The 17,403-nt window shown below is 43.7% G+C and overlaps 1 protein-coding gene across 2 annotated transcripts in view; it reads right to left on the bottom strand.

Moving 5' to 3' along the window:
- Nucleotides 1–17,403, bottom strand: part of LRPPRC (leucine rich pentatricopeptide repeat containing) — a 156,067-nt gene that overhangs the window by 102,408 nt on the left and 36,256 nt on the right. For both annotated transcript variants that reach the window (XM_075925421.2, XM_075925422.2), the window contains exons 12-15: nt 15,359–15,477; nt 14,657–14,750; nt 5,562–5,631; nt 320–347 (exon numbers count right to left, since the gene is read on the bottom strand). In XM_075925421.2, coding sequence (XP_075781536.2) covers nt 320–347; nt 5,562–5,631; nt 14,657–14,750; nt 15,359–15,477 — 311 coding nt within the window. The remainder of the gene's footprint in view (nt 1–319; nt 348–5,561; nt 5,632–14,656; nt 14,751–15,358; nt 15,478–17,403) is intronic.

Genomic DNA, 17,403 nt, shown 5'->3' with positions numbered 1-17,403 from the left:
AACTATACAAAAAGTTTTTATACTTGTTATACAAAGAATTCATGGTAGTATCATGTGTAGTATTCATGGTAGTGGCACTAACATATCAGTTTTTTCCTCAATATGCCTACCATACAAACCTAATATTACTACTATGCATGACCAGATTAAGTAATTTCTCAAAGACAAATGTCATGATCAGAGATGTTACTGTCAGGGCTGCCAGCAGCTGAACTCAGATTGATTGAATTACATTATAAACTTGTAGCGTAGAGATTTTATTTTGGAATTCATTCCAAATTGCTCTACTTATAATTTCAGCTTTATGATCTTAGCTTACCTTGCTCCAAAGATCTACATTCTTGGACCTGAAGAGGGCAGCAGAGGATAAAAATTAACAGTAGTAAGATAATGTTTTAATTTAATAGCAATACTGTTTGCTTTTTAAAATATATGAATACACAATCTGTGTACAGTAAATATTAATCTTACACTGGATTATTTATCAAACTTTTAAAGTTTATATAAGACTATCTTCTCTCACAGATATGCATTTCACATAAATACTTGTTTCTGACATACATATTCATTTGTTTGTCTTGTTTAAAAATGACTCACTATACATACAGCTACCATTAGGATGACAGTGCGATTTATATTATTTTATCAGATAACTGTACTAATATTTGTACTTCAATATAGTCGGTGTTTCATTCACATCAATTTCAGGCAAATACAGAAGAAATAGGAGGTCATATTTCATGCAATTAGCATTTGGAATATATTACTGCAAAGTCCAGAGAGTCCCAACACTAAAATTAGATTATAAAAAGGAGTGATTTTTTTCTAAACAATTTTTGTAATTATACATGCAAAAAATGAAGTAATCAAAGATTACAAAAAAAGTTCTCACCTTTACCACATATTTCACAGTGTAATTGCATTATGGGCACTTCTCATTTTTGCCTTTGCAACATCAAGCCTACAGTTAGGATCCCCTGCAGACAGAGGCTGCTGGCGGCGCTGCCTCTGCCTGGCCTGCGATCAGTCTAGGCTATCACAGACAGAGGCTGCTTCGAAGCAGCGGCCCCTGTCTGCGGGGGAGCGGTGTCCCACCTGGGAAAGCTTGGGCCTGCTGTGGGCAAAGGCTGCTTTGCGGCGGTCTCCCCTCCCCTATGCCACACTGCTGCCTCTCAGAAGCAGCAACATGGGGGGAGGGGGGGAGGTCAGGTGGCACTGCGGAGACAGTGATGGGGGGGAAAACCAGCTTTTAAGCCAGCTCCCCCCTGCCCTCAATACAGCAAGTCAACTCTACTAACAGATAAGCCAACTCAACTACTCACTTACAGCCCTAGTTTGGCCAGGAGGCTGTCAAGTGCTGGTACTTCAGATGCCCTTCCCCCCTCCCCCCCCCACTGCCATGCTACTCCTGCCCTCAGCCTTGGAAATGACCTCTGGGAGCCTCCTGCTTGCTGTGTGGGGTGGCGGAGAGAGAAGAACAGGGTGCTAATGTCAGGGTGTTCCTCTCACCCCACTCTTCTATACCATTCTTCACAGTAAGCAGGGTGGGGCCCCATGGAAGGAGTGAGGCAGGGCAAGGATCAGAGGTAGATCCTGGATTGACTTAAATTCAATAAGTGATATTGTGCTTTAAAAGACTGGAGACCACTGATCTAGAAAGTAGAAGTCCAACCCCACATCAAAACGACCAATCAAAATAATAATAATGATAAGCTTAAACAGGAAAGATGTAATTTGTATTTTATGCTTTTTTACCTCCCATAAAAATATTATCAAACTCTCAGCTTAAACAGGAACATGGATAAAGTATTCAGAAAAAAATCAGGGTGTTCTTTTTTTAAAGTACATTGAACTTCTATTTCATTTAGACTGACAGTAGCACAAAACAAAATGCAGTGTCTGAGTTTCAGTGAGCTTTCCAGACTAACTGATCTAACATGTCACTTCATAGTGATGTCAACTAACTGATCTTATCAGATCACTTGACTCTTTTTTGTTTGTTTGTTTAAACAAACACCACACCACTACACACAGCAAAGATCCAATGTCCAGCTAATCATTTGGGGATTCTTCTACATGAAAACTATTGCAGCTTGAGGCAGAAAGGGATCAAGTTATATGAAGATTCTAGTCCAGGGGCAGTCAATTTTTAATGGAGGTCCACGCCAAGATTTTGGTAAATGGTTAAGGGCCACACAGGGTTGGTTCTGCTTTGGGCAGGGGGCTGGACTCGACCTCATGAGGTTTCCTCCAGCCTAGGGATTCTACAATTCTATGGAGGAGGTGCGGGGTCTGGAACAGCGGGTGGAGTGTAGAAGAGAGCTTGTGATAGAGGCCTGTGGTGCAGGAGGCAGTGTAGGGTCTGAGAAGAAGTCTGGATGAAGGAAGGGGTTGCAATCTGAGGCAGTGGTTTGGGGTACAGGAGAGGATTCTGGCCTGGGGAGGGGTGTAGGAAGGTGTGCAGGGTCTAGGAGAGAGTTTTGACCTGGAGGAGGTGGGGAGAAGAGGATACAGAGGGTTTGGGTGCTGGCCTGAGACAGGTAGCTGAGAGGAGATGGGGTGGAGTGTCATAGGCAGCCTGTGGCTGAGAGGTGCTTACCTAAGTGGCTCCCAGATAGCAGCTCTGCAGACTCCATTCCTGAGGGTTGTTTCACATGACTCTCCTCCAGCACAGCAAGGGAAAGGGGGCCAGAAACTGGCCAGTGGGAGCTTGGGGATTTTGTTAGGGGGTGAGGACAGCGCGCCAAGCTTTCTTCTCCCTACCCAGCTTGCAGAGCAATTAGCAGTCTACTGTTTAAAGTAGATGCTCCAGCTCTGCAGTAAGGGTGTGGAGAGGCTGGCATGAGTGAGAACTGGCGGCTTGGCAGGCCCAATCCGGCCCACTAGAACAGGGGTGGGCAAGAGGCAACTAGTCTTTAAAATCTACTTGTGTAAATATTCAAGGTGGATACTTATTTCCAAATTCTTGCAAGGCTTGACATCACTACAACGATGCCGGATTGGTGACCTGGAATTTCTTCATGTGGGAGTTTGCTAGATCCTCAGCTTCCACAGAAAAAATTCTAGCCATGACAGTTGCAAACAAAACATTGACACCTCACATCTTAATGGGTAGTGAACTCAATTGCCCAAAGATAATTTAACTGTCAACACTGATACTGTTTCATGCCTCAGAGAATTACTATGAAGAGCTAAACAGTCTGCTTCTGGCTCATTTTGGTCCTTAGATTGGCTGGTGTGTAGACGATATCATCCCCAACTGCTAATGTGACCTTTTGACTCAAACATCCAGTAGGGAGGTCAGAAATCAGTTATTTTAGTTATTGTATAGCTGCAACAACTCTTAGCAGTTACACAGTTACTAAAATGCTCCCCCCTCTGGGCAGAGCTGGTAGTCAGTGCACTCCCAGCGTCACTCCCAGAGAGCCCCCTGCCACCTCACCTCGCACAGTTGCAGCCAGGAGCCAGTTCACAAGGAAAGGCAGTTTAAAAAAATATGAACTCCCTGTGCAGACTGGCTCCCACTTGCCACCCTCATCTGCGGGGAGCTCAGCCCTCCCACGAACAGGGGCTACTGCCACCCACTGTTGCTGCCTCAGAGGCAGCAGCATGGCGTGGCAGGCGCCTCCCTTGAGTGCTCCGCATTTAAAACTCGGACTGGTAGGTTGGGACCAAGCAGGTCTGAGTTTTAAATGCAGATCACGCAGGTAGGGAGGGTGTTGTGGTTAACCCGAACCATTAACGGATAAACACATATTGGTTAAATGGTTAGCCGGCTAACTGCTAACATCCCTAATTCCCAGAAGGGGAAGAACAGATCCTAGGGGGCATCTGAACTCCTCGAAGGGGAGTAAATCAAATAGTTCTCCCTTTCTCACCCAATAAACCTAGGTCCTCTCCGAATAAGCAGGGGAGGGCAGGCTGTTCTCGCAGTACAGTTTACTTCCAGACTTTGGTGGCTCCTACTCCTCACATTGCTGGAAGCTGATCTGCACTCTCAGGCAGACATGACCACAGTAGTTACTCAGTTCATGTTTTCAAGCTTTTCTTCCAAATTGTGTTTTTTAAATGTAAAACCGAAATTCCAATACCTTCATGTTACTTTGTGAACAGAGGTCTAGAGCATGTACCTCTTATAAATAAACTAGGGAAATACAACATAGATGGGGCTACTATAAAGGTGGGTGCATAACTGGTTGGATAACCGTTCTCAGAGTGGTTATCAATGGCTCACAATCATGCTGGAAGGGCATAACAAATTGGGTTCTGGAGAGATCAGTGTTGGGGGTTAGTTCCATTCAATATCTTCATCAACAATTCAAATAATGGCAGAGAGGTTTAGGTTGGCCATTAGGAAAAACTTCCTAATCATCACGATAGTTAAACACTGGAATAAATTGCCTAGGAAGTTTTAGGAATCTCCATCACTGGAGATATTCAAAAGCAGGTTGGACAGACACCTGTCAGAGATAATCTAGACAGTGCTTGGTCCTGCTGTGAGGGCAGGGGGCTGGACTTGACTATCTCTAGAGGTACAGTTCTAGTATTCTATAAGCTAGCTTTCCTTGTCACTGTTTCGATCATTATTTCTTTAAGTGGTATGGTTTTGCTTAAACCTCTTACCACAGGCCTTAGTATAATTCCCCCCATCATTAGGTTTCCACATATTTGCCAAGAGTGGCATTCTAGGAAGAGAACTCTACTCCCATTCCCACCACCATCCTCAACTAGAACAGTGATGGTGCTTCACGTACCTGGCTCACATCAGTGCTTGTTAAGTCTTCATAATGTAAATTTTGACATTACAAATTTTGAAGTAGGATAGAAACCTATTTATCTAACTTTCTATTACCCAGCTATCCACATTAATTGAATAACCAGGACTACAGAGCCAAAAGCCAGTGATTTCTCCTGTGGCCACTAGATGGTGCTGTAGCACCACACTTTCCCATTCTCCAGATTTTTGATTATCTGATCTGGCCCCAGTCCCAATTAGATCAGATAAATGGGTTATGATTAAATTTATTAGGCCCATCACTTACGCAGCACTTTACAAACACAAATCAAGACAAATTCCTGACCTGAAATGCTTACAATTGGACAGACAATGGAGAACAAATAAGATAAAATATAAGCTTCAGAGAGGTAGCCGAGTTAGTCTGTAACTGGAAAAACTTAAACAACAACAAATAGTCTAGTGGGTACAACCCACTTCTTCCCATGAAAGCTCATGATACCATCTACATGTTTTGTTAGTCTTTAAGGTGCTGCTAGATTTTTTTTTTTAATAAAAGATAAGGTAATACATCATCAGTACATGAGATGGGAGTAAACTACTAGTTTATGTCATGAGAGATTGTATGATGAGACAGACAGTCACTGCATTTAAAGCAGAAAGGCAGGAGTGTTCTGGACTTTTTGACCTTTTAGTGGAAACCCCATTAAGTTTAAGTTTTAGACTTAACAACAACCGTGAAAAATAATATAAATCTGGGATGTGGGAAGGGAGATGAGATCAGTTACAAAGAAAAAAATAAAAAGTTTACTTTATGCAACCTTACCTTCTAAATCCTGAAATGAGACAGCCTTTAAAATGAAACAAATCCACAGAATGCATACTTGATGAAGACACTGTAAAGACAGATAGCCTTATAAAAAAGTTATCTAGTCAACTACAATAGGATCTAATGGAAGTGACAGTTTTTCCTTATCACGTAAACATTAATAATCGTTGTGAAGCACCATTAGAAAATATAGCAATTGCCAGATTTTTAATCCAAAAGCAAGATCTAGTCCCTAGAAGTGGAAAGTACTGGATACTGCTGTAGTAGGCAGATGCTGGATAATCAGTTCTGCACATTAGATCCCATCCTGCTGTCTAAAAGTAAGAGACTAGTCCAAGACCTTGTCTACACTACACAGTTTTATCAGCAAAAGTTAGGTTTCATTGACAAAACAGTGGAAGTGTACATACTACAATGTTACTTTGGCCAACAAAACTCTCCTGGAATGATGACAAAATAAAACCAACTTTTTGGGGCAAAGTCATATTGACAGTGTCAGTGTAGACACTGCTCTTGGTTATATTGCTGTAAATAGCCTCCAGGAAATATCCTGCAATGCCCACTCTGGTGAGTAGTTTGAATTCCACTATCCTACAACCACGTACACAGGCATCCACTCCTCCTCCTTCAAAGGCACAAGAATTTTTGAAATTCCACTTCCTATTAGCTCAGTGTGAGGAACTCACAATGTATCTTTCAAGCTGACGATGGCAGCTCCATGCATCAAATGCACTCCCCCTTAGAAACAATCCCACACTTCTACTGCCAAGAGCCTCATGGAGTCTTCAGAGAGGTTGGAGGTGGTGAACACTGAACCTAACCCCAAGGATGAAGTCTTGGATGAGATCGAGTTGAAAGACAATTCCAGGGTTGTCCAGTGACAAGGTGATCCAGGAATGCTTTTCTAGGAGCGGTCTAATGAGTCTCAGCAGTCAACCTCTGACGTGTATGATGCAGCAGAGAAAAGCGCTGTTAAGTGATACTTTGAGTTGATGCTGCTCAATTCTGTGGTAGAGCTGTCGTTTGCTCTGTATTTAGTAGAAGTGGGTGGAGGGACAGAAATGTACAAGACTAGCTGGCTACGTCTACACTGGCCCCTTTTCCGGAAGGGGCATGTAAATTTCAGCAGTCGTCGTAGGGAAATCCGCGGGGGATTTAAATATCCCCCACGGCATTTAAATAAAAATTTCCGCCGCTTTTTCCGGCTTTTAAAAAAGCCGGAAAAGAGCATCTAGACTGGCCCCGATCCTCCGGAAAAAGTGCCCTTTTCCGGAGGGTCTTATTCCTACTTTAAAAAAGCCGGAAAAGAGCGTCTAGACTGGCCCCGATCCTCCGGAAAAAGTGCCCTTTTCCGGAGGGTCTTATTCCTACTTTGAAGTAGGAATAAGACCCTCCGGAAAAGGGCACTTTTTCCGGAGGATCGGGGCCAGTCTAGACGCTCTTTTCCGGCTTTTTTAAAAGCCGGAAAAAAGCGGCGGACATTTTTATTTAAATGCCGTGGGGGATATTTAAATCCCCCGCGGATTTCCCTACGACGACTGCTGAAATTTACATGCCCCTTCCGGAAAAGGGGCCAGTGTAGACGTAGCCGCTGTGTTTGAATGTGCTCCACATTCCCCTATGCAGCAGAACAAAGATTCCATGGGAATCCTCCAGACATATCGCAAGGAAACTTTCCTGGAGGTACTCTTCAATCCTCTGCTGAAGGTTCCTCTCCTAGGATGCTTTGTTCTTTCCCATTGTAGGAAACTTTCCTGCTCTACCAGGAATCACTTGTGCAGGTATCAAAGCAGCACACAGGAGCAGCATTAGAACCCATAAGCATGCAGGAGAGGCACCTCTGGAGACACTGGCTTCAATGACCCCCCACATGTGGAAGATGGTGACAATGTACAATACTGTCCCAGTCACTTGTACTGATCCCCTTAAAAAAAAACCACTATTCCTATGGCGTATCTTGAATTCCCAAAACTCCATGCAGGCCAAACTCAACATGTTCCGGGCATCTGCCAAGATGTATGTTTACAAAGGGAGTGAGAAAGTAATTCATGTTTTGAAAGAAGTTTATTTTACTATAATAATTCAATGCTATGCATGAATTAACAACCATGCTGGTGGGTGGGTGCGGGTGTATGCGTGCATTTGTGTTTTTCTCTACAGATGTGGCCTTCAGAAGAATCCCCTGCATACCAGCAAAGCACCTCAACCAGATAAGGAAGAGACCAAAGTGGAACAAGAAGAACATCTTCCCATCAAGCCTTTTTTGTGTGTTGTTCATTAGTATTTAATAATAACAAAATCTCTAAAAGATAACTAGTCTGTCTCCTATATGTTGGCAGTTACTACTGGCAACAATACATAGAGGCAGTTTAATCAATGGTTTACTACAAATCCGAGTCAGGAATCAACACAATTTTGTTGTGACAAGTTAAAACACGGCAGAAAGCGGTGTAGAAAAACATGTGAGTAGTGCTCATATCAAAAATGTTGCCTCAAAATCTCCATGATTCAAATAGCCCCTCACTGAACCCCACTAACAGCTGCTTACAATAGCTGGCTGGTACCTGGCTGCTCAAATTCAGAATCCAGGTGATCTGTTTTTATTGCACTCCTCCCCCCGGGAAACTTTTTACCTTTACCCTCCAAGTTTATTTAAAGTATAGCAGGCTGCTAAGACTATCAAGTGTTTCCTCATAAAGGCCTAAGTTCCATAAAAGCAGCACTGATGTACTTTTAATCTGTTAAAGGGCCATTTCACAGTGATTCTGCACCTGCTCAGTTTATTGTTACAGCACTCCTTGCTGCTGCCCAGATTTTCCCACATAAGGATTCAAGAGTCATGGGACTAAAGGGTATGCCAGTTCTCCTACGATCACTCTGGGCATTTCAACATGCCCCACTGGAATTTCTGGTCTGAAAACAAAAGGCATCTGGTGTAATTTTCTTTCTATGCCCACAGCAGGTCAGGCAACTCCAATTCCTATTCAGATTGGCAGCTGCTGATATACTGCATGACCATCAGCAATGTGTTCATAACAGTGACCTCAGCAGTAGAAAGCAGCACATGACAGAGGTGGCAGGTGCACAGTAAACAGAGGCTGTTGAAAAATGCCGTGAAATGGAGATGGAAATCCATGGAACGCTGAGATGGAAAGAACTGAATCATGGAATGTTCAGCTCAGCCCCAAGATGCTCTGCAATCAACTCTGCCTTTCCACAACTCCTAACTACAAAAGGCAGCGAGAAGCACAGTGGAATAACTACTCATAGTGCTCTACTCTCACTGTTGATGTTAAGAGTATTAAGAGTGGAAACGCTATGCTGAAAAAAGGAGCATAGTGTGTGCGCACACAAATGATGCAACTACCCCAGTTTTTGACTGTTGGCATAACCTGAGTTGACAAAATTCTATAGGTTTAAGACCCCATCCAAATGTTTTCTTCTTACGGCGATTATTTGTTAAGTCTGGATATTCTTCATATCCCGTCCTTTTGAATCTTGTTAAGTTTTCAGACTCATTGATAGTCTAGCATAACGAATTCCATGGTCTCATTACATCTTATGTGAAAAGGGTACTTCTGTTTGAATTTATCACCTTTTATTTGAATTTGCCATCTTTTCCAAGGAGTTTACTCTTCCACGCCAGTCAGACTTCAATTCAGTTACATCTCACTAATCCTAACAATTTACATGTTAGTTCTGTACATAATATAAGGAAGATATGGCCCAGACGTTATAGAAGTTAGCACACCCATGAAAAATGCAACGGGATTAAAAAACTGCTTGAATAATTCAGGATTGCGGCATTTATCAGAAAAGAGAATACAAATTTCAGGGGAAGCAGCTTGAAAGTCAGTACATTTTAAGCAAGTTAAAAACTATTTCAGGTCCTAAAGTAGACATAGTAAAATTTGATGCTTTTACAATCATGTAAGAAACTAGGGATGTAAACAGGTACCTGGTTAACCAGTTACCTGGTAAGCACACCAGATAACAGGTTAATTGGTTAACCAGTTAATCCTAAGGAACTCACTACAGCTGCCAGGATTCCCAGGGAATTCTTCCCAGGGGCTCAGAGTAGCGGGGAGATCCCCACCCCTAGCTCCTGGCCCCCACTACACTTCTCAGACTAGGGCTGTGTCCAGACTCGAGGGTTTTTTCGAAAAAAAGTAGCCTTTTTTCGAAAAAACTTCACCTGCGTCTAGACTACAGCCGTGTTCTTTTGAAATTAAATCGAAAGAACGCGGCTTTTCTTTCGACGGCGGAAAACCTCATTTCACGAGGAAGAACGCCTTTTTTCGAAAGTGCTCTTTTGAAAAAAGGCGTTCTTGAATGCAAACAGGGCTTTTTAGAAAGAGAGCATCCAGACTGCCTGGGTGTTCTCTTTCGAAAAAGCAGCTTGCTTTTTCGAAAGTACTGCTTGCAGTCCAGACGCTCTTTTTCGAAAGAGGCTTGAAGTCTAGACGTAGCCTAGGATAGGAGACCCTTGCAAATATGTGGAAGCACTAGTAGCAATTAGCAAATTGCGAGGGTCTCCTGTATTTTCTTATTTTATAATTGTTTTCTCTTTCCACTGTTTCTGAGTAAATCATCAGCTACAAACAAAGGAAACCAAATAAGTATACAGGCAAAACAGTGAAACTAGGTTATCTGAACTGCCATCCAATCAACAGAATGTGATATAGAAAATAATTTTGCTTCAATAACATTCAGTTGTAGCCATCTTAAGTATTTCATTTATTAATATGGAGTGAAAATGTCAAAGAAAAATATGAAATTAAGTATCCTTTTTAAGATAATTTACAATTATAATTTATTCCTCCTAACCCCTTCTTTTCTGAGTCCTTAGCTGAGCACTCCTGCATTTCAATCTACTTTCCTGAATGCTGGCTCCCACTCCAACATAAGATCCCTGCAATACTGAACATCACTGATGCATTAGACTTCACATAAAGCAAGACCAGCTTTCCAATACATGCTGTTTTATATATAGTTATCTTATAACCTACTCAAAGGTTGCACAGTTATTATAATGAAATTAACTCCATACAAACGATTAATGCAATCATTGCTGTTCAGTGAGAATTAGGGTATCACCAATAGGAAGATTATACATAGGTAGATATGAAAATAGGAATGCTGACCTGCGCGCACGCACACACACACACACACACACACACACACACACACACACAAAAAATCTGAAATGTTTGTTTATTTTTGAAGATAACCCATACAGCTGATTTGACCAAATCCTCAAGCAAACCATTTTTTCCAATGGCTTATTCAACTTCCTGCTCATGGAAAGACCAGCATAAAACACCTCGGTATGCTCAGCTGCTACTAACAATTGGCAACCTGGGGTTTCCTTAGCAACAAACAAATCTGAGAAAATCAAAAGCTGACAATGAAGTGGAATGGAATGGCACGATAAAAAGGAAAAAAAACAAAAACCTTCTCATCTACACTGCCTTATATACCCAGATTCCTCAACTGATGCTCCACAGTTTTCATCTTGTCAGTAACAGAAATCCATATATTATAGGGGATAAGAAGCAGAATCAATACACTTTGATTAACATTAATGCTTCACCTCCACAGACTGCACTGGTGAGACAAAGTTTTCTCCTATACAATTACATTAACAAATTTATATTGTTTACAGTCTGTGCCTTATTATTTTCTGACTGCTGGCATTAGTGAACATTGGCCTGCATGAATTTTGCAGAAGTACTTTACTTTTGTATGGAATGCTACTAGAAAGATGGTTGCTAATGTAGTTCATTATTTAGCCAGAGACTAATTAATTAAGTCTACATCAAGAGAGACAATACAAAGCCACTGCTACTATACCAAAAGTTGATCACACTAGCCAAAGTTGGAAAAAGACATTTAGTTTTACTTCAAGTAACAGAGACCTTATTAAATGTTTCATTTCTAACAGACAGGGCTGGCTCTAGGTTTTTTGCCGCCCCAAACAAAAACATTTTTGGCCACTCCTCCCCCCCCGCCCCCTCCTTGGTCCGCTGTTGGACAGGCACTGAGGAGGTAAGTGCCCCTTTCACCTTGCAGCTCTGACTCCCACCATGCCCTCCGGCCAAACCCAGCCTACGTCCTGTCTCTCCTCCACACACATCCCCCCTCCACTCACTGAACCCAATTTCCACCTTCTCCCCCCTCCCAGTCAAACTCGACCCCTCAGTGACCGGACCCAGTCTGCCTCCCTTCCTTTCCCCCACCTAATACACCCTGGGCCCTCTCTTGCCTCTCAGCCAAACCCAATCCCCACCCCTCCCAACCAGACCCTGTCTGCTCCCCTCTCCCACCTCCCCCCACTGACTGAACTCCATCTCCTTTCCCTCTCCCTGCCAAATCCTCATGTATCTTCCCCACAGCACGCGTGGAAACGTCAGAGCACCCTGGGGGAAGGGTGAAAGTGGCACGGGGTCCCCCTACTTCCCTTTCTCTGCATCTGTAAACACCGTTCCCCCCGGTGTGAAGCAGGGCACCACGGGCTCCCCGCCCCTGCAAGAGGAGAGAAAGGAGCCACGAGGCCAGGGCTCAGCTGCAGCCGCCGCGAGGGACTCTGCAGCCAGTGGCTCCCGGGGGTGCTGCAGAAGTGCTGAGGGGGCCGCCCATCCCAACAGCTGGCAAAAATGAAACCAACACGCAGTCGCTCTTGTGCCGCTGCCACCCAAGTTCCCAGCAGCAGGCGTGCCCCGGCTCTGCCTCCCAGGCACAACCCTCAGTGGAGCAGGGCGGGGGTGAGGGTCTGGGGGAGCTGCTGCCTCACCCCTCAGCACAGTTCCCTGTGGCCACAGGCTTTGCATGCCCCACTGGACACGCTGTCTCAGTCCCCGCGCTTCTCCGGGGCAGTGGGAGCGCGTCCCGCCGCACATTGCTGGCTGTCCCAAGCGGAAAGCCCCGCGTGCCCCGTGTCCACAGAGCAGCAAACCTGCACCGGGTACTTTTCAGGAGCAGTCCTCCCCCCCCGCCAGCAATAGGCCGGGGCCCCCTAACCCCTGAGCTCTCTGCGGACGTGGGGGGTGGGAGGATCACTAGCAGACTCCCAAAGTGCTGCTGCTGCTCTTGGGCTTCACAACTCAGCAGCCGCGTGTGCGCCGTGCGAGGTAAGGCAGAAGAGGGGCCGAGCCGGCTACGGGCCGAGTGGGTTGCAGGTGGTGGTGAGCCGGCGGGACATGGCGTTTGAGGGGAGAGAGCTAGAGTGGGAGAGGGCATGGGGGGGGGGGGCGAGAGCCCGGGGCTGCTTCTGCAGTTAGAGGGGGAAATAGGGGTTCCCTTTGCGCCCAGCACTGAGGCGCTGACTCGTCTTCCCAGGCAGACGTGTGGGTCAGCAAGAGCACACGCTCTCCCTGCAGGCCGCAGGCTCCACCTGGGCAGGACCGCTTCCAGTGGTGAGACTGGCCGAAATGCCGCCCCGGCAATGTGCCGACCCAAGCACCTGCTTGTTTTGCTGGTGCCTGGAGTCGGCCCTGCTAACAGAGGTACCACTGCTCCAGCCAGACACGACACACTGTTGTTTGAAAGAACAGCTAAGTATTATATTTTGCATGGCATTATTGACTGCAGTAACAGGAACAAAACAATGGCAGATTCAGTGGGGAAGCAAGTGAATAGTTGAGTACTCAACTACTTGCTTCCCCCTTGCTGCTCCTGTATGACAGGCAACAGCAGGGGGTAGGGGGCAGGAGCCAGTGCTGGGGAGAGGCAGCTTAAAAGCTGGTTCCCACCAGCACCATTTCCCCAGTGCTGCTGGCTCTCCCTACCCCACTCTGCAGCTCCTAATAGAGGGAGGAGGCTGCTGCGAAACAGCTTCTGCTTGAGCCAGTCCAGGACCACTGCGTCTCTGCATTTTAAATGTAGTAAGAGCCAGGCAGCTCCTGGCTCTGTGCCAGCTAGCGCCAGCCCAGGACCTACCCCCGCTGCAGCTCTGCAGTTTAAATACAGTAGGAGCTGGGCTGCCTGCGCACAAATTGTATCGACTACGCAAATTAGTTGAATTACTCACCTCTTAATATCCTTAGAATTCAGACTGAATTTTACAGACTCAGTAATTTTCTAAGACAAGGATGGGGAACCATTTTGGGGTTGGAGGCCGCTGACTCTCAGAAAAAAAAAAAAAATCAGCCCAGGACTGCACACAAGACGCAATAAACAAACTAATCTTCATTGGCATGGCCCACAAATGAGATGGAGAAAGAGGGGCTCCGGGGGGGGGGCAGCCCATGCGCGCCTGGGATGCCCCCCCGCCGGCTTCCCCCGAGGCTTTCAAAGCCGCGGAGGGGCTTCGGCGGGCGGGCAGCCCATGCGCGCCTGGGATGCCCCGCCGCGGGCTTCCCCCGAGGCTTTCAAAGCCGCGGAGGGGCTCTGGCGGCGGGGCATCCGGCGTACAAGACGACCTATGAAGTTAAAAAACATCCCCCAAAAATCGGGGGTCGTCTTGTACGCCGGAATATACGGTAGTATTCTAGGCAGACAAACAAAACTATTTGGGTCTCAATCCTGCAAAGATTTAAGGTCAACAAGCATAACCCCACTGATCTGATTTTAATTTTAGTGTGTTTGTGCGTGCGACCGATTAGCATCTATGAGTAATGGAAAGTCTTTTGACTAATCAATTCCTTAAAAAACTTAACATGCACTGCTGTAAACCTGGAGCCTGCTTATCCATTCAGTAGACTACTTTGCAGCTCCTATTCACCAATAGAGTGATAGAGGCCCTAACATTAACCTAAATGCCAATTCATTTCTGTACTACATTTTTATTTTTTCTTAAATGAAATATTAAAAAGAAAAAACATGTATGCAAAGCCCATGAGGCATATTCACATTTAAAAAGAAGCTTATTACAAACAAAAAAAATACCAAAAACTGGCAGCTTCAGAAGATATTCTTGAAATCCTTTACAAATGCCACAATACCTCCATATGGTAAAAACTTCCCAATAACTCTAACCACTATCTAAATCACCCTTAAAAGGCATGTCTGAATATTTACAAACTCATCAACCTAAGCACTCCATATCTGCATTTGTTAAAAAGACCTCTACTAAATATACCGAAGATACTTACATAACGATAAAATATTTTCCAATGTTCCATATATTGCTTCATATCTTAATTCTGCTACAGAGAGTCCTTCAGTTTCAAATGGACATCCACTTTCCTATGGATACAAAGCATTATACCACACATACACAATCCTAATACTCAACACTATTTTTAATCACTGCCCTTCCCATGTTTCCATTGAACAACATCCCCTTTCTACAAGTACTTTGGCACCCCAAATGGTAGACACCATTCTTCTTCTCATAGAGAAGAAATGACAAGCAATTCAAAAGCCCACTGGTGCTACTAATTAACTGGCCAAAGGAGCCACTCTTGACTACAAGGTAAAATTAGTCTATAAAGGCTGAGAATGCACCACAAGGAGGAAAAAATTACTGGGGAAAGTCCTAGAACTTTAGGTTTCTGCATAGCTGGAAAATACTACAATAAGGCTACTGAATTAATCACATGATAATACGTAAAATCTTTTATTTTCAGAAACGGAAAAATGCATTAGTGAGAAACATCACACGTATGGAGATTTTAAGATTCCACTCAGTGAAGGGGGAGGGTAAAAGGTCGGCAAACAATGAATAAGAAGTTTAAAAAAAATAAAAAATAACCCATTAAAAATTAAGGGGAGGGGCCTGTGTCTGACAACCGCCTGACGCAGAACATAACTGGAGTCAGTGAGATTCCTACACACAAAGCATTTAAACTCACCTGTAGCAGAGCACGAAGAGTCTGAACATTATCAAAATTTGTCAAAACATAGTTTGTGTATGTTTCCACATCAGGTTCCACCCCCAGCTCATGCATCGCTTTAAGGATCGCAATAGTACCTGCAGAAGATTAGAAAGTGTACAGAATGCTGAACAATTTCAGACAACTAAAAGCTCAGTTCTTTTTATGAAAGATATAAACATGAACCTCCCCACTTAATTGGGACTTCTGTCTCCATCTTTAGTTCCTATGTTTTAATTATTGAAGGTAAAAAAAACTAAGTTTTTAATTCTGAAATCAAAAATAGATAAACCATGTTTACACCTATCTTCAGTCATAATTTACTGTGAAACAAAATTCTTAGTTCACCCTGCATCTGTGTTGTTAGGAAAAGCATATTTTTGGGTTGGTAAAGCTAAGCGGTTTCGCTGGGATTTAGCATCAATACCTAGAGAGGAGATGCCAGCCCAGAACTGGGGCTCAATTAATTATTCTTACTTCATTACCAATATTTTAAAACCATATATCGAAAGTGCCCATATATCAGATGTACTGAATATGGCAACTATTTTCAACAGCACAAATAAATGAATATAGCTAGCTTCAAGACATGAGTGGTCAATGTGTATTAAGAAACAAACTTGCTTGGGTCCTTGCCCCAGCTCTACTGCTTAAGTCCAGGATTTAAAGACAGGTATCTAACCATGTGTAGTGTAAGCTGTAAGTGGGCCCTCAGGTCCGAGAGCTGAGGGTGGAAATTCCCAGCCCTATATTTCAGCCCTGGAACCTGAAACACCAGCTGGCCCTTATCAGCTTTAATCCATGCACTTGAGCTTGAAAACTCCTAAGTGGTAAACAAATTTGACCTAGGTCTCAGCTCATAAGAGTGATAAGAATGGTACGTGCTCACCCAATAAACAGCTGGGGTACGAAGGCATTGGTGGGTCCTGTGCACATGAAGTCTCACCAGGGACCCAGACCCCGGGGTGCCTGGACCTCCCCCATCTGAAACCACGTACACTGCAGCCCCTGAAGTTAAGACAACGGGGACAGAACTTCCCGCAGTAGAAGGGACGTAAGCATGCCATAAGCCCTGTAACTCCTATCTACTTTGCTCCACATAGGATTTATAATGCATCACTTTATAATAGCAGTAATTTAGCAACATTAATTAAGTATCCCTAGTTACTGGAATCTGTATCCCTATGGGTTTACATAAGTGAACTAGGCTTTATTATTGTATTATAGAAGATCTTCTATTAATTGCTTTAGAATTTATACTATTTAAGGTTTAAATTGTATAGTAATTGTTTTTAAGGCTTGGAAAACTTAACCATATTAACTGCTTAAAGCTTGCAATAAATAGGAACATGGTTAAGTTTCCCTGAAGTGTCCTGGTTTCCTTTGGATCTAAAATAAATCGAACCCCACGACACTTTGCATAAGATTAAATAAATATTCACACATGCAAATTGTGTGCTTGGGTATCCTAGAGAGTTTGCCTAGTTTATACATGAAAAATGGGCCCAATTCTGCAAGGTGCCAAGTTCCCTCAACGCCTGCTGAAATTGCTGTGCACTTGCATGAGGCTCTGGGCACCTCACAAGATCAAGTCCTCAATTTTCAGCATGGACATCTATTTGAAAAATACAGCAATGAAACCAACACAAGTAAATATCGAAAAAAGGTATATTTTAAGAACTACAATGAACATTTTATTTAAAATTAACCAGACTGCTATTACACAAATACATACATTTTTCTATTTTTTATCCTAAAGAAAAAGAAATACTGCTGATATTGTACAAACATTAACAGTAACTGAATTTTTAAATCTTTACCATATTCAACATTTATTCTAGAAGGCATCTTAGTGCTTTAATGCCTTTTCTTTAAAATGTGCAAGAACTTCCTGAGTTTCATTGCATCAGGCCTAGTTAGCTAACTCTGCATTCATGTCACAAGCTATACAGGTATTGAAATTTTTACTGACAAAAAATGACTTGTCAGATGCTGCAGGACACCAGTTCCAAGCAGCATATGTT

Source organism: Pelodiscus sinensis, chromosome 3 (assembly GCF_052426305.1).
Source record: "Pelodiscus sinensis isolate ZL-2025 chromosome 3, ASM5242630v1, whole genome shotgun sequence".
Taxonomy (NCBI): domain Eukaryota; kingdom Metazoa; phylum Chordata; order Testudines; family Trionychidae; genus Pelodiscus; species Pelodiscus sinensis.
This window is presented reverse-complemented; position numbering and strand designations above follow the sequence as displayed.